Here is a 24801-nt window from a genome sequence, read left to right as displayed (position 1 = left end):
AAATTGAGTTTTTTTAACAATATGGGAGAAAAATCTTTCCTTTAAATCTAAGGCACTGTAGAAAGATAAGCCATTTCTAATCTCTTTTGGGGATTCAACAGAGGATTTTTTTGGTATGTTTGTTTTTGGCTTTTGATTGTTTGTTTACAAACAAGCAATTCCACACCTCCCTGGCTCAGACAACTTAGTTCTTTTTTTCTTTTGAAGGCTCCATATTTTCTTTAGATTCTCTGGTTCTGCCTATTTAGTTTTGGGCTCTTAGTATATAAGTCTGGGCTGGGCAGGCTGACAGTCTTGAATTCGAACCCTTGCCTTGTGAGATGGTGGCCATTTTTCTGCTTTAATCAGCCTTGTTTAGTTCCATCTGAAACAGAAGTAATATCTCCTATTTTATAAAAACCTTTACTCAGGTGTGGTGGTGCATGCTTTTAATCTCAGCACTGGGGAGGCAGAGGTTGGAGGATCTTTGTGAGTTTGAGGCCAGCCTGATCTACACAGTGAGTTCCAGAACAGCCAGGTAGTTGAGAACCTGTCTCAAAAATACCAAACCAAACAACAACAACAACCCCCCTGTAAAACTTGTTTATAGTTTGTGGCACAGAGTAGGTATTTAATGAACAATGGCCATCATTGTTGGCTTAGTCTTTTTTTTTTCTTCAAAGATTTATTTATTTCACGTATGAGTACACTGTTGCTGTTTTCAGACACACCAGAAGAGGCCATCAGATTTCATGACAGATGGTTGTGAGCCATCATGTGGTTGCTGGGAACTGAACTCAGATCTTCTGGAAGAACATTCAGTGCTCTTAACCACGAAGTCATCTCTCCAGCCCTGTTGGCTTAGTCTTAACTAAAAGGATCTAGGTCTTGAGTCTTGATTCTCAAGTAAAATAATTTCAACAACATGTTTGTCTGCTCAGGGATGGTGCTGGCCATCTTGGCTCATCTTTGTGGCACTGTCGCTATAGCCTCTGTATCTGGCAAAGAAGACAAAGGGCAGTGAGGGTGGCAAGCGGCCCATGACAGCAGCAGCCACCGAAGGCAGCCACCACATGTGCTCTGAACTTAAAACACGGATTCTGATATTCATCTTGATTTTCTCCCTTAGAGAATGACTTATCTGCTCCCCCTGACCCTCTGAAAGATTTATTTATTTTCATTTTGTGTATCAGTATTTTGCTTTCATTTATGTATATGCACTATGTGTGTGCCTGTTCTGGGAAGTCAGAAGAGGGTACTGGATCCCCAGAACTGAAGTTACAGGTAAAAGTTGAGAGCCTCCGCATGGGTGCTGGGAATTGAACCCAGGTCGTCTGCAAGAGCAGTTCAGTTAACCAGCTGAGCCCTCTCTGTTCATGCAGTTCTTACCTGGTATATCCGAGCGGGCATTTTCTCCACAAACAGTCCTTTCTTCTCACCTTTTTTAACTAGCTTGGTTAGAATAGACAGCCTGTCATTATTAGGCCTGTGGGGCCGAGGAGAGGACTGGGGTGAAATCTCAGGTGAAGATGGAGCTGAGCTGAGAGACAAAAATCAAAGATCTGCTAAGTGTAAAGGGTTTTTGTTTGTTTTTTAACTTGCTAGATTCATATACTGCAAATGTGCCCAAACAGAAACTGCATATTTTTCTGAATCAATATAGTAAAGGCAAGTTCACTGAGAAGAGGACCATAAAAATCTTTCTGGTTATAGTATTATGCTTTGGACGGAAAGTGTATTCAATATATGTATTGAATACACTTTCAATACACATCTCAATTCTAGACTGAAAATAAAAATCTCAATTCTGCCTCTGCCATGAATAATTTATACGCCTGTTTCTAAATACAAAGTAACTTCTGACCAGGGCAATAAAGTCTGGGGAGCAATAAACAAACAACTTACTTTCTTTTTAGAATTTCTCTTATGCTTAATTATTATTATAAATTAGGCATTATATTAAGGGGCTGGAGAGATGGCTCATTGGTTAAGAGCACTGACTGCTCTTCCAGAGGTCCTGAGTTCAATTTTCAGCAACCACATGGTGGTTCACAACCATTTGCAATGGGATCTGATGCCCTCTTCTGATGTGTCTGAAGACAGTGTACTCATATACATAAAATAAATAAATAAATCTTTAAAAAAAAGCATTATATTTTGAAGAGCCTATCATACCCACCGAAATCACATGGCAGAGCAACTTACAGAGAGAGGTCCTCGGCCTCCTGCCTCACGACGCTCACCCGGCTTTTCTTGGGCAGCACAGGGGAGCTCTGGTCGGACGCCCGCTGGTAGAAGAGCATGTAGGCATTCCAGTATCTCCGACGGACATCCGTGTATGGGTTCGCTATTTTATACCATGTGAAGAGACAAGTTTTGGTAAATAAGATGTTTTTTAGAGTGATTATCTATAATAAAAGGCCCCCAGACTCAACAATTTATTTACTAAATTTGCAAAGTGCAAAGTTTAAGTAAAATGTGGGTCTTTTTAGTGTGGCCGAGACTGTAAGCTAAGGTGCATCCCCTTGGGGTAGGAGGATGGAGGGGAGACTTCTTTATCCCACTACATAATGAGGTTTTGAAAGTACAGGTGCTAGAATTATCTTCTGTAATCATATCTCTGCACAAGAAAAATAAGAACAAAATCTATTGTATTTTTATATAAAGAATATAGCTTCTAATATGAAAAAATCCTATATAATAAAAAACAAAATGAAGGGAATAAATACTTACTTTGATCATAAACTTTTGGTCTATATTCTCCTCCAAAGCATTCATACTCCAGGGTCTCATCATTTAGGTCAAATTCTTCAATAACGGTGTCATTAAATTTATACCACTTTCCTTTTCCACACCCCCTAGGACCCAGAGATCAGATAAACATCTTAAGACTGTAAAACAATTATGTTTATCCCTTGCATTTGTCTTTACAGATTATGCACAGATCAAGCAAGCGACAGTCAAGAGCATCCAAGAAAAATGTAGGAATAGAGGTGTTATGATTTCAGTCTCTAAAACAACTTTTCAAATCAAAGGAGTAAAACATTACCAATTCAAGATGTAGAACAAAGTATAATATGGATTTCTTTATAGCTGAGCATTATGATGTATGCCTATAATCCCAGCACTCGGGAGGCGGACACAGAAGTGCTGAGAATGTGAGGCCAGCATGAGCTATAAAACCTTGTCTTAGCCACTACCCCTGCCCCAATCTCTCCAGCGGTGAGCGTGGATGACAGACATCATCAGGAAAGGCAGAGAGCACGCGAGGCTTCTGTGGGAAACCCTTACCGCCTGTCCTTAATGAAGGAATAGTAGTGGCCAGCATGGGCCTGCCCGCTGTGCACAATGACACCAACAAGCTCATAGTTTTCTGTGAGGGCAACTTTTTTCCGTGGGGATCCTCCACCTCCTTGATCCATAGTCCTCCCATTTTCACCAACTTCAGAGGATGAATCCTGGCGAGCCATTCCTGCAACTGTGTAAGGCTCCATATTTAGCATCCAAGGAAACTATGTAAAGGTAAAGAGAACACACCAATGTTAAGTGGGAATGTATTAGATAGAACCTGCAAAGTCAGACAAAGAGAGTCATGCTTTCCCAGGGAAGGGCTGACTCCTATTCCATGATACCTGGCATCTCTGACAGTCGGTCTGTGTGCAGAGAAAGCATTGTATTTCATAACCATGGTTAGGGTGCCTTCCAGAAATAAAGGGTATCATCTGTAGATCCCCCTGTCTTACTAGCGGCAGCTTCTCAAACGAGGGCTGCACACCCCTCGAGCTGCATCTCAGAGGACAGAGAGGGCGTAGAAACAGAAGGAAAGATGGATGGGGGAGGGGGGGTCATGGTTGAGAGAAGTTTCAGGAAGGAAGAGGTTACCCGAATCTGCTCGTCGTATTTAATGGACCGTCCACTCTCCCAGTCAAAGCCAAACCTCATCAGGTGAATTACCAGCACACTAGGCAAAGACTTAATGCACGTTCTTTTCACTGTTATTCTCTAAGAAAAAGCAAAAACCAAATTAACTCCCTGGAGAAAATTGAAATAATGGATGTAAAAGCTTTTGGTACCTATGTAAAACAAACAGCAGCACAATCTACTGGAAGCAGCAAGCAGAGGCTAGCAATGGCCCCTACAGGTGGCACACACACTAGCACTGTTTCTTAGAAAGGGCAAGTTCAATACCTTCTCTTTACACTTTTCACAGTAGTATGCATTACTTCCTTCTAGAACTTCACCTCTAACAAACTGGTCCAAAGAAATTTCCAAGCTTTGGCAAGATGTAACTCCTAGATTGAGAGCCATGAAAGCTTCCTCACGCTCATATCTGATTGGGAGAAGACAGAAGGCCATGAATGGAGATTCAACTGTCGTGAGACCTGACCTTCAACACACTCCACAACGGTCAGAATCAGACAAACCTCAGCACAAAAGCACATGGACAAAACCAACAATTTCAACAAATACTTTAAGACTACAAGTCAGTCAACAAACTAGTACCAAAACCAGGGTCTTGTACATACCAGACATGCTGTTCCACTGAGCTATACCCTATCCCTAACAGTCACTGTTTAACGCAGTGGTGAGTCTTCACTAACCTGTGAGGACAATCTTTGCAGATCTTCTGATCAGAATAAATGCCTTGGAAAGTATTCTTAAAAATTTGTTCTCGTCCCATTTTCTGTTGGAATAAAAAATTAAGGTTTTAACCAATAGCCCTAGAATGTACAAGTCGGTTCACATAAAACTTATTTTAAAACTCTTAATTTAGCCACCAAAATGTAAAGAGTAACAACAGTAGTTTCGGCCTGATGGAAGGTAATAACCCATTATTGGCCCAGTATCAGAGCAGTGCGGACACTCAGCAGAGGCCGGAGAGTGAAGGCCAGAGAGCTAATCATTCCAAGTCATGCGTTAGGATTCCAGATCTTCTTTCTGGGCTACAAGTTGCAAGGCAGAAGCGCTTTGACAATCTTTGCTCTTGTTCAAGGACGGGTACTATAGGTCTGTAAGTTAGTCTAAACAGATCAAGAGTGCTTATTATGCTTATTGATACGATGTATGGTGGCAACTCTGGGCAAGTCTGTTTTTTTTACTGAGAAAGGCATAAACCTTAGAGTCTAAGCATCAAAACAAATAATAGTCTAGTTCTTCTGGCCCTTTGCCAGAGAGTCTCCCAGTTCCCAGAATACCTTCAGGGCCATCAGTTCACTAAGCACTCTGCAACCACACTATCTCTAGGGACATTGAAAAAAAAAAAACAATTCATGCACAAATGGCCATTTATTATGAAATACAGATTAGGAACTGTATTATCTTCTCAGCTTAGGTGAATAAGAAATATTAACTGCAATAATGGGTAGATAATCATTTTAAATGCCGAAAGAATGAACTTGTGAGTCTCAGTCACCGTGAACCTACACTCTTCTCACAGCTGCAGGAGCCAGAGGGCAAGGAGCCCTTCATTACCTTGAGATACTCATCCATCTGATCAATGAGGCTAGTGAAGAACTCATATGCGTCCTGCTGCTCTCTCACATAGAGCTCCTTGTTCCACATCTTGAAGATCTACACAGTAAGAATTAAACAGGCGTTTACAAGGAGAGCAGCACGCTCTGAACAGCACACGGAATCACGTAAGTGTGTCTGAGCAAGCTCATTTTCAGGACCTCGATGCTGTTACTGGAGTGAGGCGGCCTTGTACTCAGTCACATGTGCATTTTCTTGGTCCTTCCTAACAGCAAGTCTTAAAACAAACCCTGAAACTAAACATGGGTTCAGGGTAAACCCTCAGACTACACAAAAGCAAGTGTCTCTCTTAAAAGTGACTTCTACTCCGTGACAAAATGCAGCAATGTCCTTTCTTTGGAGGTCCTAAGAACTATTTGAATCACTGCTTGAAGACAGACTACTATTTTGAATGTGCCTCTATCGATGTCTGTGCAGGTGTGTGCACTTGAATGCAGAGGTCAGAGGTGTCAGACACTCCTGCAGCGGCAGCTGTAGCTGCAGGTAGGTGTGGACTGTCTGGTGCAGGTGCTGGGAACCAAACCTGTGTTTCTGGAAAAGCCAAACAACTGCTGAACTACCTCTTTGGTTCCTTTAAACAAAATTTAAAGAGCTAAAATAAGAATCATAAGAAAACAGTCAAAACAGGTAAGTGGATCCCCAGGAATTACAAATGGCTTTCTTAAAATTTTAATCATTTCAAAAGAACCAATTTGTTGAACATTCAAGTCTCTGACAAGTTGGTAGTGATGAGGAAAACCAAAGTGGAGCCAATCTCCAAATATTATCTAACATCAAATACAGTTACTGTAAATACCTTCCAGAAATTCTCAGGCACATAATACTGCAGCTTGCTTTCCATCAGATGCCCGAAGAGAGACTGCACTTGGTAGAACACACTGTCATCGGGATTGTCTGTATCGTCATCCACTGAAAGAAGTGACTAGAAGGAGAAGGAGAAGTGTGTGACTGCTTCTCACTGACTGCAAACATACACACCTACTCTGCTGTTATGCTAAGGAGTGTTTTATGTGCAGACAGCCTTGTAGAAATCTAGGTTTGCCATCTCCTAGTGGGTGTTGTTAAGTATGAAGCTGATAAGATGAAGATCTATCTCTTAGACACATGTGACATAATACTTATGGAATAGTCTTAATATACTGCCTGCTACTAACAAGTTGTGACTATGTTAATAAGTTGTACTGAAAATAGAGCCAGGTATCTAAAATATTAAGTACAACTTCATAAAATAGCTTAATAATTAATTTTGTATGTACAAAAATTACATTTGGTCAAATTACTGATTAAAAGAATAGATTTACAAAAATGTGTGACTATAACATTTTTACAGATTTCAGAAGCTGATAAAGAATTTCTAACTATAGCTACAAACACAAGAAATAATAATTAAGCATGCCGAACAGGACAGAAGGAGGCCCTCACCTCAGGGAGCCCGGGCTGCATATACAGCTGCTGGAAGACTGCATTCATGTAACAAGTAGCACCACCATTCCTCAGCCCCACAAACCCTGAGCTGGATCTGCTATCCACTGGGGGGAGGTACTGGGAACAAAAGGAATACAAACAGTGGGGAGGAGAACAAGCACTCTACCACAGCACACTTCCACAGCAGCTATTCGGGAGGACTAAGGAGAAAACGTAGTAGACTCAGATTTATCCATGAAGCTTGGTTTGAACACCAACAGAACTATGTTCCCCAAGTACCTGTGTTAGGTACTGGTACGATGACGAAATGCAATCCATCTTAATGTCTCTTGTCTATTCATAAAATATGTCAGCCAAAGCAGGTATTAGTTCAATCAAGATCAACCTGCAGTCATTCACTTATCATTCAACAAGTATTTATTAATGACCTGTCATGTGCCAGGGAGTAAGAGAGAACAGAAATGTTTGTGGTCCTTTGTCTCCAAAGAGCTTACAATGTGGTTGTGTAGGCTCTTTGGCATTAATCACGCAGATACACTAGATGCCTACTACACACTGACCTAGTTTTCTGAATATTCTGAAATTTATCCTGAGGAATTCTGTAGTGCAACCAGCCAAGCAAGGTAATGTTTTTATACAGTACCTTTAAAAAAACATGATTTTATACATTATTCTTTTTATCTTCGATTACATTTTTCTTATAAGTGAGTGTACAATTAAAATGACAAGAAAATACCCCATTACTTTATTTACAAATGTTATCAACTGATGCAGAGCCTAACACATTGCTTTTCTGGGTAGGAATAATCCAGATATGGCATCTTAGCTAGTGTCCACCTCACACCTCTGTAGGTACAAGGACAGTCTAATTCTATGTGGAAATGTGAGTACCGGGAACTTGGCTCTCTGACCATAACCACACAAGTGTGTGCACCCATGCAGTAAGGACACAGCTGACAAAAACATGCAAGACTTTTGAAGCATTGCTGGATCTAATGTGTTTTTCATTAACATCAGTATAGCACTTGGAACACATCTCTAGTCTACACTGTATCTCGCAGAGCTGAGACAATACTGCTGGCTCTCCCTTCTACTGTCCGAGCTCTGGTCTGCCCGACAGCTGGGGTAGTACTTCCATTTCTCAACTTCACATGCCTAAAAATTTTCTTAATATATGATAAACTCTATGAATCTCACTGAATTTATCTGGCTTGTATCCAGTGTCTGGCATTCTGCCAGCATAAACATACTCAAAAAACAAAAATAGAAATAGAAAAAATTGAATAGAAAAAAATCTAATAACAAAAATGTTTGGAATGCCACTTTTTATTGAGAATAACTATTAGTTTGAAAACGGCTCATCTCTAACTGAAAGGATATTTCATAATAATACTGTGGTTAAGTATAATAAAAAATTTAGTTGATTATAATATGTAAACATGCCATGAAAAAAAACATTCGGTTGTGGTTAGGATAATGTAACTTGAGTCTCAAACTCATGTATTGCGGGACTAGAGAAACTCCACAGCAGGTAAAGGTGCTGCAAAGGCTAAAATCCTGATTCCAATGCCCAGGTCCCATGTGTTGAGGCCCTAACTCCTGCAACTTCTCCTGGCCTCTGTCCTGCTCCTCGTCCTGGGCATACCTGAGAGCTGGGTGATGACTTAGGGTCATCTACACATACAACCATGAAGTCTGCAGTTTGGGTCCCCAGAGCAAGCTGGCTACCTAGTCTAAGCAGCTCTGGGTTCAAGCGATGCTTTGCATCAGCCAGAGTGGAGTGTGACAGAGGAGGAGGAGGATACCAGGATCCTCTAGACTCATTTACACAGAAAGAACATTAGTAGGACTAAAAACTTACATCAAACTCCTTGGTGAGAGCAGGGTCAGGCTGATGATGCATTGAAAGTAGTTCTTTTGTAATAATCTGAAGGTTTGAAGGTGAGCTGTCAGCTAACATCACAAGGACTTCATAGGCGGCCAAGCGGCTGTTTACTGTACTACACCTAAGAACAACAGCACAAGCCATCTTCAAAAACCAACAACAGAAAACAAAATCTCTTAAACACGGGTAAGTTAGGTCTATGGCAGAAATCTAGTAATCATGTGCCATAAATACAGGGGGCAGAAGAGGTTTCAGAACTATTATCTTAGTGTGATAATAATCAGTAAAATCCTCTCAAATAAGAAAAAGGAAAACTGTGAAAATATAGATTCCCACAAACATTTCAAATATGCTGATGGTCAATAATCCTCCAATGACACTAACAGCTTTCAACTGTGTAACAGAAAATGGAGACAGAAACCAATAGCTTGTCAAATCAGTTTATGAAACTGACACAGGGGAAAGCAAATTTCCATTACTGCCTGCCTTTCAACCCAGGCAGAAATTCTGAACTCTGATTAACCTGGCACTACTGAAGTGCTCACAGATAGAATGGATACACAAAAAAGAGGGCATCCAGCCTCTGCGTGAACCCGTTACAAAAGGGCAGGAGGGGGAGTGCAGAGCTCTTGGGTTAGCACTGCACCTGCCACCGAGGTCAAGGGCCACAGAGGTAGGTGGCACTGTCTTTAATTCTTGTCTAGATGTATGGATTGAACAGGATGGACAAGAAATGAGCAGGGAGGCACTATACACAGAGGCTGTATATAGTTGTTGTGTTACTTTCAGAAAGATGTCATGTATTATAAGTCTCTTGTGCTTCACAGTTTTGCTGGAGAAGCATTTTTAGCACATAGGGGAGGACGAATCATGTCTGCTTTTCCATTCAGGAGTTATACATGAGTTTATTATTAAAATAAAAATAAGGGGAAGGAGTCACCAATGAATTTTTTTTTCACTAAAAATGCTAGATATACATTGTTTTGCATTTACTGAAAAGTCAAAAATACTAATGCATTTCTGGTGCTTTAAATAGAATCCCAGAGACCTAAGGCTTCAAGACAAGCCCAGACGGGAACAAGATGGGAGACACAGCGCTAAGGACAGATTAAGAGCTCTAAAAATGCCCTCTCCCTGCCTTCCACTACAGTCTGCTAATAGGATTTCTCTAGTTAGAAAAGCATTTACACAGGACGCCTCAGTGGACATTCTTCTCCCTAGGCCTTGCCTCTGTCAATCATCTCTGAAATTGTAACTCTCCTTTTTAGAAAATAAAGTTCAATTCCAAGCAAGGTAAGTGGCAGCTCACTGCTGCCTTTTCTAGGGACAACAATCTAAACATCACTTCACTTGTACATATTTCACATTTATATCTCCAAAGACGAATATAAAACCTTGCTTCTGAAATTACAACTTTAATAAATTACTAGCAGCTGCAGATATGAGAACATAGTGTGAGCCAGCAAATGACAAGGTTCCAGACCTTTCTCCTAAAACATCCTGAAGCCTATACTTGGAGTCTGTTTACACTGGAGATATTCCATTATTTCCCCTTCGGTGCTGGGGTTGGACTCACATGGCTAAACGCATGCCCTATCACCAAGCTGACACCCCAATGCCTGCATGAATTCTTCCTACCTTTGTTTCCCTTGGGATTTGTTCCTGACCAGCAGATCAACACAGCTATTTCCTTTCCCACCTTGATGATGAGATCTGAACCAGGACACTTTGTCTCTGTTCATCATGTGCCAGGCACGCTTTAAACAAAGCTCATTCACGTGCCTTGGTTTAAGTGGCAGGAAACAGGGCAAACTCACAAGATGGAAGACAAATTCCAAGTTAAGAAAATCTTTTTTTGGACTACAGTTGTGAATTAAGAGATTTTACCAAAACTGAACACAACGTGCATTTCCCATACTTTGGATGAAAGTCCTGTTGACTGATGGCGGCACTGCTGGCTGGAGAATGACTATTTAGAATAATTCTAGAAGCTCGGAAAAGGAAGTCATCTAACAATGGTTTAATCAGTGATGAACCTGGAATAGAGCAGAATATCATATTGGCGAGGAACACAGATTTTAATTGGAAGACTCTATTGCACTATGAGAGCAGCACAGGCACCCACGGCCACCTGACAGCAATGCGTCTGCTTTAACTTAGAGGACTGTCTGAGAGCTCAGGAAGCTGCCCAGACCTGTGGCATGCTGGGACCAGGAAGCAAGGTAAGGAGTAGTCAGTGCCTTCTTTTGGAGTCTGTGACAGTGAAAGGAGTCAAGCGTTCAACTTGGAAGGCACAAGTGTCAACACCACTACAAGGCAGAATCGTCTGAGGGAATGGTTCGTATATGGGCATCAGGAAGTCCTCCACGCAAGGGCTAAAGGGACTTTTAAGGCTATCTCCGTCAGGTAAAATGATACTCCTTCCTTCCTGGTGAAGACTCACTTTTCCTATGTGTCCTCAACAGCCACTGAGATTCTATAGCATTGGCATAGTTGATACTACAACTGTGGTAGTTATACTTTGGTTTGTTTTCTAAATATAATTTATATCATTTGGATATGTATATCCAAGTTGTAACTATACTCCAGGGGAATCTTACATTTCCCCAATACTGAGGAGGTAATGGCTGGGGATTAATTCCCAGGTGAGAACCATTCTTAAGAATGAAGATATATATAAAATATAACAAATAGCAAAAGAAACAAACCTCTGAATTATAATTTTTACTTGATAACTATTTTCAACAATATAAAACTCTCCATGTGATTTAGGGCACAGGTAAAAGGCACCCTATGTTTTACTAATCATTAAAATTATAGACAAATTTTTACTCCTAAAATGCCATTTTTTGTGTAACACTTAGCAATTATCATAGTGTCACAATTACACAATGCTACGGCAGTAACTAAGAACTGAGGTCCCCTCTCTCACACAATAAAATAAAGCAGTAATCACCAAGCATTTCCTTCTCTGCCCCACAGAGTGACAGCAGGGTCTTGATGAGCCGCAAATGTCCTGCCAACAGGATGTTGTCCGCTTCACTGGTCTCACACTCTGCTGTGCGATTAGGTTCGAAGTTATCCAGCCATGTTATCTCATCTTCAAGCATGGTAGCTGGGCTGATCCTTAACTGCTCCATTTCTGAAGCTGAGATGGGGATAAAGGTGAGGGGGTAGAAATCTATTACAAAGAAAGATTTCTGTTCATAGAATCAAAGTGCTGGACTAAAGATATCAGATAAAGTCCTAATCTTTCACTTCATAGATCTCACAAACCCTTCTGACTGCAGACCCTGTAAAGGCCATCTCCTGCATCAACTAAATACCTGACTGCCTCCTCTGTACAGGCCACCATGCTAATAGAGATGATCATTGCTCTAACAAAGCACCTGGTTTGTGAACAAGACTTCCCAGGGGAAGGGAGGAATGGAAAGTAATGAGAAGAACTACGGCTCTCCACAGTGCTTCTTAAACCAAAGAGGTAGATCTAGAAAAGAAAAAGATCAGGCAGGTATCATAAGCTCCTGTCTCCAAACCATGAACCAAATAAACACAAGAGAATACTTTCTCTCACTCTAACAAACAAGGACTGATGGTCAAATTCTACACTGGAAGCATGGCTCAAGGTATCTGCTAGTCTAGCCAGTTAGAGGCAGTCCCATTCTCCCTACTTTATACTAACTATTATGTACTCCAGTCTCCAAGTAACTCATTGCATTGCATAGGTGGAGCCCTGATCTGAAAACCAGGAAAGCACCTGCCTGCAGAGCTGACGCTTAGGAAGGTCAGTCACCAGACACTAGAGCCTTGTGCTCAACTGCAAGAAGAAAGGTTTCTGCGTGAAAATTCTTTTAGAATGAGGTGCTGGGAAAAGGCAGCTTCTTTTAAGAAGCCATTCTGTTCCTTTTCTAGAGCACAGACAACAGCCACATGCTGTCCTTCAGACCTCCAGCCTCCAGGAACCATCTATGAACCCCAAAGGGGCTCCATGTCGTCCACTCACGGTGGATGTCTATTGTCACCTGGCTCTGATGTTCTACTCCAATTAATATTTCTGTTTATTCTGAATTTTATTTCCTGTAATCTGAAGTGATTTTGAGGGTAAAGAGTAGGGAATATATTGAACAACAAAAATTTACAAGGGAAATTTGCATTATTTATAATATATTTGCATTATTTGAAAGTACAGCTGAGTAAAATCTCATTCTAAAAGGCAACTTCTTTCACTGCTATTTCACTCACTGACTGACCTCTGTCACTATCAACAAGTCCCAACAGATTCCAGCTGCCATTAAATAATCCCATGTGTCAGAATAGGGTCTGGAGAGATGGCTCAGTGGTACATGCACTGGCTGCTCCTCCAGAGGGCCTGATTTCAGTCCCCAGTGCTTATGTCAGGTGGCTTAGAACCTGCAGTAACTCCATTTTAGGGTATTTAACACCTTCTTTTGGCCTCTATAGGCATCCAAGCACATGTGCATATACATTCATACAAAACATACATATACACATAAATAAAGTAAAAAAAAACCTTAAAAATAAAACGTGGTAGAATAAATTATGTCAGATCCTTCACGTTAATTCTTTCTTAGTTCAATTACTAACGAGACCTGCGATTTCTCAAGTTACCAAGCCTTCCTTGTACCCGGCTGGGTATGTAACAGGTGCTGAGCTCAGTGGCACATGGATTTACATGCCATGCCCACGAAACAAACCCAGCATCAAAAATGAATGTACTCTCACTTCCTGACAGGTACATCAGCTATGGTATTATTTTCATTCCTCCCACCCCGAATCAAAGTGAGACTTTACTTACTTGTCAGATCATCTAATAACTGGCACCGCAAATCAAAATACTCCATACATTGAGACAGCAGTCTAAAAACCAGATAGATTTCAGTTATTAATAAAGGCTTGATTTTAAAATACAAAGCATTTTCCTCTAAAAAAAAAAAAAAAAGCCCACAAAGCAGCTGAGGCAAGGTAATTTTCCTAAACATACAATACTTACACTAAATACTAACTTTAGCATGACAGAAAGTAATAATTTTAATGAACTGTAGTCTAGGAACAATAGTGTAGAGAGAAGAAAACTTACACATGTATCATATTTTAAACTAACATAAACACTGATTGCATTTGTTCACTCAAACGTGAGCCAATATCTACCAATTAGCTGTCAAATGCATGGAGTTGCTGGACTGTTACAGTGGGCAGGAACCCAGGTCCAGAATCGGATTGTGGTACAGGGGGCAGGAGCACAGGTGGTAGGATCAGACGGGTTTCAATCCTGGCTCTGCTACTTATAGCTGGTGTCAATGGACGCCTCATTTCTCTCAGTCTTGTAATTTCTAAATGCTTAGTATAGTCTTATTATAGAATAAAAATGTATGAATATTTAGACATAAATGGATCAAGTGGGTGCAATGAATCAAGATTTTTAGGTTTTTTAAAATTACAGATAATAAAATATCCAACCTAAGACCTTTCTGAGGGTAAAACACACAGAGACACACACAGACACACACACCTTGGTAAACTGTGCAGCACAATTAGCTATGGTAATTGCTAATTATATACCAATTAAGACATTTAAAAAATGTTGTGAAATACAAATTTCAAATTTATGAAAAGTATAACCATTCAACTGTGCAAAATTAAACAGCTTTACAAGTCAACTGTCAAAAGTTTTTTTTTGTTAAAAAAAACCTCATCTCATGTTTTGTCTTAAAATTTATTCTATTTATTTTACTATGACTGTTTGTCTGCATGTGTGCATGTGTGCCATGTACGTGCTTGGTGCCCAGAGAGGGCAGTGGGTCTCCTGGAACCGGGGTCATTGGTGTAATCATGTGGCTGCTGGAGTTACCCCCAGGTCCTCTACAAGAGCACGGTGTACTCTGACCCACTGAGCCGCGGACCTCTCCACTGGGCTTTTCTCCTTCACTTGTAGAGGAATTAAGTAACTAGTACAGTGAGGACAAGCCAGACAGCTTCAACTTCTGAAACAACTGAAGACCCACTAGACAATCACTGTCCTACAAATAAATGTTTATATTTAGAAAAACTTCATGTGGGAAAAGTTTCAATTCCAAAGTCAAAAATAGTCATGGGAAAAAGACATCTACTTTTAGTTCAGATGCTTACAGGTAAAAATATTTCCTGAAAATTAGTTTTAAATTATTAAAGAATTATTTTTTATTATTAAAAATATACAACTGACATCTACCTCAGGGTCAGTCTTGATGGTAAGATGCAAATGAAAGTCTGGGTTGAAAAGTTAACAAGTCACCCATAATGATCGATTGATAATCAATGATAATGATTTTCAAAACCAAAAACACTGACTTCTTATTCATACATGAGGATTTTAAAACATGAAGGTCAAATGCTAAGATAACATGTTGATAATTAAATATGTAGACCATGAATTTTCACACAATAAAAATTGTATGTGAGTATAAGCATTCATAACACAAACACACACACATACACACACACACAAACACACACAAAATCCTGTAATAAAGACCTACAAACAACAGATAAAACAATTGAAGGATATTTTGTGTTGGATGCCTCATCTAGAAAATATATGCATTTTAAAAGTCCAGAATGGAAAAAAAAATTACAAAAGAAATATCTTGATAACTTTAGTTTGACTAACAAAACAAACAAAAACCCTCAAAAACTCAAGTATTAAACTTGAAAATGAAAAGTAAGAATGTTGCCATTGATTTTTACAGAAAAAAGAGTTATGTGTACCACCAGCAACTGTCCATAAAATTAATATTCTATATGAAATGAAAATTCTGGAACGCAAATATTAGCAAAGTAGAATTTTAAAAACTCCCAACTAAGAAAATAACTAGCCTAGAAAGCTCTATTGGTAAATTTTATTATTAAACATTTAAAAAACTAACAGTAGTCCTTTTCGAACTCTATGACCCTGAAGGGAAGGCAATGCTTACCAATTCTTAAAGGACAGCAGTGTCCTACTACAGAAGCTAGATAAAGATCCCATAAGAAAACTACAACCCCAAAACCCTCATAAATGCTAAAGCAAAAATCCCCAATATTAGCAAACCAGTACACTTAAAAAGTTCTAGAACACGAACAGGTTGGTTTCTTGGACTGCAGTGACGGTCAGACATGAAGTGCCCTAGTAACAGAGAGGGAGTGAGGAGCCCACACCATCAGCTCCAGGGTAAGGACAAAAGCATCAACAGAGCTAGAGACAGCCCGGTGGTTAGGAACACTTGCTGCTCTTGTACAAAGACCTGGGCTTGGTTCCTAACACCTGAGTGCCAGAGGATCCAACACCTTCTTCTGGTCTCTACAGGTCCTATGCACACACATATGCAGGCAAAACGTCCATACACATTAAATATAATTCAATACATTTCACAAAAAAGGGAGCCAGCCAAGTTTAATGCTGCCCTGCGATCAAAATACTGACTGAAGCAGGAATTGAAGTGTCTATCTCAACATAATAAAGGCCACGAAGGAGAACTCCATATGAACCTTGCATTCTGTAGTGTAAGATCGCAAGCTCTTTCCTCCCCACGAGCAGCATGGCCACTTTCACCATCTCTGTTCAGTAGAACACTGAAACTTCTCGTTAGAGCAATTAGGCAAGAAAGAAGGCATCTAGGCTGGCAGTAGAAATGGACTTACTCACTCCCTAATCTGACAAACATATTAATGTGTGGAGAACACTAAAGATTTCACCCAAGGCCTGTTAATTTAGCAAAGTTACAGGATATAAAAGTCAACAAACAAAAGTTGTATTTTTCCCACCAACAGTGTATAATCTGAAAAGTGAATTAAGAAGACGATTCTATTTCAATAGCATCAAGAATAATAAAATACCTGAGAGTCACCTTAATCAAGGAGGTAAGTCTTATAGTAAAGCAGTACACACTGCCGGGAGGAATTAAACATCATGAGATACCTCATGCTTATGGATTAGAAAACAAAGTTTTAAGATACCCAAACTAACAAAGTCACCTACAGACTCCATAAAATATCTGAGCTGAGAAAGTGGCGTGCAAGAGGACAGAAGTGTGATGTGGACCAAGGGACAGGCTCAAATAGCCTCAGGATGTTGCCAAATAAGAAAAGCAGTACGGGGGTGAGGACTGGTGGGGAGGGAGGCCTGGTGGGGTTAACTCTCATCCTGCAACAGGAAAAACATGCAGAACTTGCACACGAGGCAAGGGAAAGAGAAGCTCTCGCCTCAAGAACCCGTATGGACTTCACAGGAGCAGCACAGGGAGCCCCTCTCCCACTCTGTCTTTATGCCATACCTCTGATTGACTCCTCTCATGATGCTGGTCGGGGACCAGAGAGGCAGCTGAGCCGTGAGAATGACGCCTAAGAGGAACTGATTTGGCTTCTGCACTTCTGGATGGGCCGAAGTGTCTGTCTGACTAAGAGTGTACAGCTGATCACAGGCGACCCGGCGGATCTGAAATGTGAGCAGTGGGAAACGACAGATGCCATCAACACTGCAGACTACTTCAAAAGTGACACCCTGAAAATCCACACCATTCACTTGTTCAAGCGACTCAAATATGTTAGAAAGATGTGAGGATTCTAACTTCAAAGGTCAAGGTTCTGCAGAGTAAATGGACTACTAAAAAATAAATGTGGTTTGGATACTAATTTCCCAAATTCCTCTACTATTTTACATGAGCTAACAGGTTTATAACTCAATGAAAATAATCACCATTTTCAAATATTTAAAAAGTTTACATGTCACATATGTTTAATTTCACATATGAAAGAATTAAAACCTAACAAAAGTTCATGGTTTGAAGGTGATCTCTCTAGACTGACCAACATGCTGAGGCCTACATCTGCTGCTTTTGCAGTTACCAGAGGCTTAACACTGGAGGCTGCTCTTTGGTTATCAACAAAATTCAAGCATTAATCAGTTCTAACATTAGTGCTGAAACTTTTGTTGGAATGTGGAGGGAGAAAGAGAAAGCAGAATGTGATCTGATCGGGCGCTTTCCTTCAGGTGGGGTCTGTAGCCATTCCTTCTGTACTCCGTGAATGCTGAAGGCTTTTATGAATGCCCATAACAAGAAGACCGAAAGGCCTTTTGCTAAGTAATAGAAATCCTTACCTCAGCACTTGGCGATCCGAGCAGAATATCGATGATAAAATCAGCAACACAGGGCAAGCTGTAGAAAGACGCTAAGGCAGACAAGGAGAAGGAAAGAATCAGGCAATGCACTTACAAAACGACAGTATTCCTAAGTAATTTCATAAGACCAAATTTAAGCAGAAAAAGTTCCCCTTTCTCCATAGAGGCAAAGCCCAGGATTGTCTACAATGGTCTCTGCGGCTGTCCCCTGGTCCCTGGGAACTGAATGTGACTCATGCACATCTCAGCACCACTACCCTGTATGTGCCAGTTCCAGAACAAGGAAGTCTTCTCTCTATAAACTATAGTGCTACTAACTATAAAATACACCTTAAACTAAGCTCATACATGATGAGATAAAAACTTGGAGAAGTTATATTTTCTCAACTTGAAAATGTCTCGAACAATTTCAGGAAAATTATGAATATGGTACAGGTTTAAAAAGGTATTTCATAATGATTTAAACTTCCCATATAAAAATCTTCAAATTCATTTGTTCTCAGAAAATTTCTGTAGTTTTTACTTTAATTAATTATAAGTTAGAACTAAAATGTCTAATTTCTATGCTTATCTTGGTGATTTTAACTTCTGACTTATATAGTTCATTTGGATGTTACAGAATCACTGGTACACTGGATTGTGCTGGCTTTGGGGACTCAGTAGAGAGTTGGTTTTTACTGTGGATAAGCAGAGAAGCCTGTGGTTCTGAAGGAGCATGCCTGAGGAATAAACTGTAAGCGCAGGAGTAGGGAGAGAAATTAGGTCAGCACTGATTGGTACAATCCAATTAAGAGGTGGAGACAGTGTGGAAGTACTAACTACACACAAAAGGGGTATAAACAGGTAGACTCTAGAATCTGGAGGAGGTTACGCTCACGTAACAGAAGCAGAGACGGCAAAATGTGATAGTTACTCCAAGGTTCTTAGGCAGAGAATGGAGAAAGCTCGAACTGCTCTGCTCATAACCTGGTTGAACTTCTGAGTGCTACGGGCAAGATCAGAGTTATTCTGGACAGGTTAGGTTTGAGATATCTCAAGTACAGTGATGAGGAGGGGGTCCAGACCAAAGACTCACACTAACATGGAGGGTAACAGTGTCTAATGGATTTAAGGCTTTGAAACTGGATGGAGTCACCAGGAAAAAGAGAAGCAGAGCAGAGACTGAAGAACAAAGGCCCAGCTTCTCCACCCACTAGAAGTCATAAGCAAAGATTACAGAGGCAGCCCTAGCAATATCTAATTCTGACACAATTTACTTAATATAAACTAGTAACCTGGGTGCTTCAATTCCTTAGTTACAATTATCTCCAATCGAGCAGACATGCACCCTACAATACCTGATATAGAATTCTATGTGTGGACACAAATGTGTCTGTACCCAAAAGGCTCAGCAAACACTCAAGCATTCCTGCAGAAACAACCGCTCAACACTGTTTTCACCTGTTCTACATCCTTACTCTCTCTATCCCTTCTCTCATCAAAAGGAGCTTTTTATAAAGCAATGCCAACTCTTAACCGAGAGCTGGATTTTCTCTGAAAGAAATGAATTACTAATAAGCCTCCTACCCAGCTGCTGACTCCGGAGCTGCAGGCACGTGACGAGAAGAGACAAGGCCTCTCCGGCAATCAGGGCATCTTTGGTGGACACAGACTGCTGCCGGACACAGAGCCCAGCATGCAGGGCTGCTGGCTCTCCTTCACTGCTAGAGCTGCAATTGCTTCCTGAAAGCAGGAACACACGTTTAGTATAGCTCCTAGGAGCATGCAGTACTTTAATGTAAGACCCACAGTCCCTAGGCAATAGTAAATCCTGCAAGAGAGCGTTGCTAGGGAACAGGAGTATAGTCTCCCTATCTGATGCATGACAGCTGCTTTGTTTTAAACACATTGCAGAAACTCAAAATGTTACACATGACAAAACTCCTTTCAGGTGGGAGAATGTCTTGTGTCTTATAAGATGATCTTAATGAGCTACATGGACACAAGAATCCTAAAAATACAACTTAACATTTCTGCATATTTGGTCATAATTTAAAAAATATTATTACTCTGGGTATGGTGGCACACACCTTTAATCCCAGCATTGGAGAAGAAGGGTGGACAGTTTGAGGTCACCCTAGTCTATATAGCAAGCACCTGGCCAGCCAAGGCCATAGTGAGACCCTATCTCCAAAAACCCAAACCAAGCCAAACTAGAAAACCCTTTTACTATTGATGTATTTATAAACATATAAGGCAGGAAGAACTAACAAAGCTAAGAAATAAAGCTACGTGAAAATGCCTAACAAAAATGAGTAGACAGGGACTAGAAGGGTAGCTCAGTTGGTAAAGTGCTTAGTACGCTAATTATAAGAACCTGAACTCAGTACCCAGAACCCATGGGCACAGCTCGGCATAGCAGTACACCTGCAAATCCAGCACTGGGGATGTGGAGACAGACACATTCCTAGGGCTTCCTAGTCAGCACAGCCTAGCAGGTGATTTCTATGTCAACGAGAGACCCTGCCTCAAAGCAGCCGCTCTCTCCCCAAACCAAAAAGAGAACAAAAATATCTGAAGAACAATAATCTTATATTGATCTGTAGATCACACACAAGCTAGACATCTCTCTGTCTCTGTCTTTGTCTCTCTCTCTCTCTCTCTCTCTCTCTCTCTCTCACACACACACACACACACACACACACACACACACACACACACACACACACTCTGGAGTTGGGGCATGGAGCTGTGCAAAACCAAGAAAAGAACTGTTCACCATGCTAGACTTCTGGGAAATTTATGTTTCAGCCACAAGTTACAGGTGTAGCCCTTGTACACTCAGCAAAGCTAACGACGGCAGGGCTTGCCATCACACTTATCCCATGCGCTAATAAACGAACGCCCTTTCTCTTAAATACGGTGTCAAGACTCATGAATTTTTTAATCATATTCAAAAGCAAAAGAAAAAGCTTCTTTTTATAATCTGACAGATCTGTGCATGGATTATTCTTACAGCTAATTCTTGCCCAATGTTCCATTATTGTCCTTTTTGTTCTGGAGATTTTTCTACATGGGTACTGTATTTATGGTTCTTCTACCCCCCCCCCCCCATCCAACCCTTCCCCCACTCCCTCTCAAATTTATGGCCTTGTCCTCTTTAATTATTATTGTTATAAATTCACACACACACACACACACACACACACACACACACACACACACATCCTAATGAGGACCAAAAAGTCATAGGGAAACATACTGTTCTGTGTTTACTTAAAAGCACTGTCCCATTTTAAATCAGTACCTGAACTGCTGAGTCTGTTCCTAATTCCAGCAGGAAACAGAGAATTACTTTCTTTAATCGGCTGGCTACTTCCGACAAGGTCAAGCCGTCCTGCAGCTGCAGCCCATGACAGTCTCATGAAACAAGCCACAGTGGCAGTGAAATCACTTGCTTCCATAGTCTAAGGAGGCATGGAGAGGGTATTAGGAGAAAGACATGCTGACTTCCCTGACTGTCCTCCTCACACTGTCCTCGCACACTCGTGAGGAGCCTTACCTGTAGCCCTAAAGCTAAGCTCTAGCTCTACCCAATCATTCCTCAATTCGTTTTCTTGCCACGCCCCCGCCTACACTGTACACTTCAGCTTCCATGAAGGTCCTGTCACTCAGCGTGTGAGCTCTGGCTTTACCCTCTGTGCTTGAACAAGTCTCCTCTTCCTCTCCAATTCCCTCATTCTGTTCACCACTTAGTCTTTAGGACCTCGTGGTTTAAACACACACGACAGCACAGGTGAATGAGCCCGTACTGCTGAGAGCACGGGAGGCTGGGTGTCTCTAGTTTTACACTTGCTGCTTCCACCCTGATCACATGGTTTCTGTACTTGTTGGCAGTCTCCACCCTCCTCATGCTAAATGGCTTGAAAGCAGTGTTCACACTGGGGCTCTTCTATAGTCACAGCTCTTGGTTCTTGGTTCTTCCTGAGTTCACCAACTACTTACTTGTATTGCAACTCGAGCAGCAGGAATGATTTCTTCAACCCTAATGGAAGACCTGTCTGACACTGACAGCTGTCTGTAGGATGACTTTTCTGGGGTCCCACATAGGGACATCTGTCTGCTTGTCTGCCGGCTGACATTGCGGAATGGACGGGAAGAAAGTGCTTCTATGCCATCTTTGGTAAGGTCTTCATCTAATGACGTTGGCATTGTCTGTCCAACAAGTAAAAACCTTAAACAGAGAAGGCAATGCACATTCAAAGTTATTTCATACTCTTTTAAAATGATAAACATTGGGAAGAAAAGTAGAATACTGCCTTGAGAGGATAATGTAATCCATCTTCATACCTTGCAAGTTGTAGACAGATAGAATAAACACCCTGTCTTGTTTCATAGTCTACTTCCGATGGAATGGAATCTCTCTGCATGACATTTACAACCAAGCTTCAAAGAAAGAACAAAGATAGAATAGTAAAGACTTCAATTTCTTTAAAATAGAAAACGAAATGCAATGTTCCATAAATGTTTAGTTACCAAGTTTCTACATATAAATGAACTATCCACATACATAATTTCTATCACAAGGACTTCCGTAATTAGACCTGTGGTTTTGCCTTACAGATAACCAAGATAGTGTGTTCAGATGGCGGCTTTTTCTCCTAATTGGTTTGCCATCACAGAACAATACCTACCCTGGTATTAGTAGAACTAGCAATTCAAAAATATATCAAGAACTGGTGTATTCAAGTTTGTTTTCAATCTCCACTTTTCTTACTTCCATTCTTACCTCTCCACCCTCCAAATCTATTCTTAGAAGGCCAACCAGAGTGATTCTTTTAACATAAATCAGATCACGGCACTCATCTGCACAAAATTGTTCAACAGCTTCCTACATGAACGGGAAAGGCAGTGTGTGCAGAGCAGACTGAGGTGCTGCACCTCCTGATCCTGAGGGTTGCAGAGTGCCACATTCTACAGGGCAAAGCCACAGGCCCCAAGCACTCTGCCTCCCTCGGGTGTCCTACACAGGGTCCAGGCAGCTGCTCACCAAGCTTTGCTCCTACCTAGTTTTCAAGTCTCTGTAAAATGTCACCTCACAAAGAGGACATTTTCTCATCTACTATTAAAAATCACACTTACTCCTTACTTTCCTCTTTTGTGTCTTTCTATTGCTCTTAATCCCTCTTAACATGAATCGTTACTTACTGGCCGACTGTTTGTCTCCCTCTCTAGCTTTATGGGGAGATAGATTGTCTACTTTACTCACTGCTTCTGTTCCCATTGCTTGAAACAGTCATAACTATAAACTTACAAACGCACACAGTAAGCTCAAGAATAATTCTTTGACTGTCACAGACATGCACCTTGCCACCCGCCGCTTAGGAATTCTTTTAGCCCTCATTTCCCCTCTTCATCTTCAAGGTCGCGGCCTAGATTCTCTTCTATGCTATTTTTCCACACAGGACTTCTATGAACCATCTTTTGTTCAAACTTCAGTTGGTCGTCATTCCTTCCTGCCTGAGGACCTTTCTTCACGGTGACCTTCTCGTCAGGCCTACCTGAGTAGATGGGACGAGCAATCCTGTTTAAGGTTTCTCCTCCCCCGTCCTCCACTTGGATACAGCACTCTGCTTACCGACCTAAGGACTCCTCTACTCACTCTCGACTCCAGCTCAAAGAGCCCTCGCTTGTGAATCAGCTTCTAGCTTCTTCCTCCAGCCTTTCCCTCCCTCAGCCGGGGCCAGATGCCATGCTTTCAGGCTAACTAGCTGTTACTCTCCACTTGAGCACACGCTGCTGAAGAGGAGGGGCGCCATCAGCTCCACTCCACTCGCATCAGTGTTGCTGCAGTACAGGACGCAAACTCATGAATGACTAAGGGAGAGGCAGCCACTTCAACTTTACTTTTCTTGAAAATCTGCCTCCCTTGCAGAGGGGAGAAACACTCTTCACTAAATTTTCCCGAGTGTTGAAAAGTTAGAAAATGAATAGAACCATCCTAAGACAGCAAAGCACTGTTACTATTTGCTCTAACCCTCACAATGCCTCACACAGTTCACTGGAGGAATAAGCAGCGCTTACGTGGGAGAAATAAGTCAATACGACCAAGATGGGTTTTGCAACTCACGGACCTCAGGCCTCCAGCTTTGAGGAAGTTCTCACAGAAGGACTTTGCACAGCTTCTTGCCATGTCATCGTCAGCTGTGGGCATGAGTTTGGAGCTTAGAACCTGGGCAGCAAGGAAGCAAAGTTAATCACTATGATATTTTCTGTAGCGTGCCCTCTTACTTAGGCGGCTCAGGGCTCAACTCCTTTGATGCCGCCTCTAAGTTCCTCAGAAGATTATGAAGGCCGGTCTCCCTCAGTAAAGACAATCACATTATTCTATACTGTGTTTAATTATGATTTCTTTTTCCAGTTTTGAACCAAGTGCTTTCATGAAATACCTTCAAGCTTAGATAACAAATATGCAAAATATGTTCTTTAACTACACACAGGAGTTCTTTAAATACGCCAGAGTTTTATAAACAGCTCAAAACCAAAAAGCACTAGATGAAGTCCCTAGGGAACACAGCACGCAGCCACTGCACAGACACGTGCTCGGCTCTAGGCACATGCATCGCTTTGTAGGTGAGGCGGCTCTTCCTCTAGGGTCTGTCTCTGCCCTTCTCTGATACTGCAAGGCCTACCTTAAAGGAAAGCTTAACTGAATACTGTGGTGGGTAAAGGATTCTATCACAGAAATCAAACTTAGTAGCCGCTCAGCCAGTCCTGTTGTAACATTCTCACCATGCACGCCCTTCCCGGGGCCTCCCTTTCCTAGCAGCTCAAGGAGGAGAATGAC

The 24801-nt window shown here is 41.3% G+C and overlaps 1 protein-coding gene across 3 annotated transcripts in view; it reads right to left on the bottom strand.

The window, feature by feature from the left end:
• The window catches only part of Usp24 (ubiquitin specific peptidase 24), a 134664-nt gene that overhangs the window by 32413 nt on the left and 77450 nt on the right, over positions 1-24801 (bottom strand). The window contains exons 32-53 of one of the 3 annotated variants that reach the window (XM_052176890.1): positions 24089-24186; positions 22305-22400; positions 21960-22188; positions 21262-21421; positions 19542-19697; positions 17955-18025; positions 17131-17291; positions 13638-13699; positions 11778-11969; positions 10740-10857; positions 8798-8942; positions 6934-7053; positions 6308-6433; positions 5452-5550; positions 4581-4663; positions 4168-4309; positions 3862-3981; positions 3271-3491; positions 2713-2837; positions 2185-2326; positions 1369-1519; positions 674-977 (exon numbers count right to left, since the gene is read on the bottom strand). In XM_052176890.1, the coding sequence (XP_052032850.1) occupies positions 963-977; positions 1369-1519; positions 2185-2326; positions 2713-2837; positions 3271-3491; positions 3862-3981; positions 4168-4309; positions 4581-4663; positions 5452-5550; positions 6308-6433; positions 6934-7053; positions 8798-8942; positions 10740-10857; positions 11778-11969; positions 13638-13699; positions 17131-17291; positions 17955-18025; positions 19542-19697; positions 21262-21421; positions 21960-22188; positions 22305-22400; positions 24089-24186 (2832 nt within the window). In that variant the 3' untranslated portion in view covers positions 674-962. Of the gene's footprint in view, positions 1-673; positions 978-1368; positions 1520-2184; positions 2327-2712; positions 2838-3270; positions 3492-3861; positions 3982-4167; positions 4310-4580; positions 4664-5451; positions 5551-6307; positions 6434-6933; positions 7054-8797; positions 8943-10739; positions 10858-11777; positions 11970-13637; positions 13700-17130; positions 17292-17954; positions 18026-19541; positions 19698-21261; positions 21422-21959; positions 22189-22304; positions 22401-24088; positions 24187-24801 lie in introns of those variants that run through there. The other 2 variants (XM_052176888.1, XM_052176889.1) reach the window with 2 other exon arrangements.

The sequence above is a fragment of the Apodemus sylvaticus genome, chromosome 3, assembly GCF_947179515.1.
Source record: "Apodemus sylvaticus chromosome 3, mApoSyl1.1, whole genome shotgun sequence".
NCBI classification, from domain to species: Eukaryota; Metazoa; Chordata; class Mammalia; order Rodentia; family Muridae; genus Apodemus; species Apodemus sylvaticus.
This window is presented reverse-complemented; position numbering and strand designations above follow the sequence as displayed.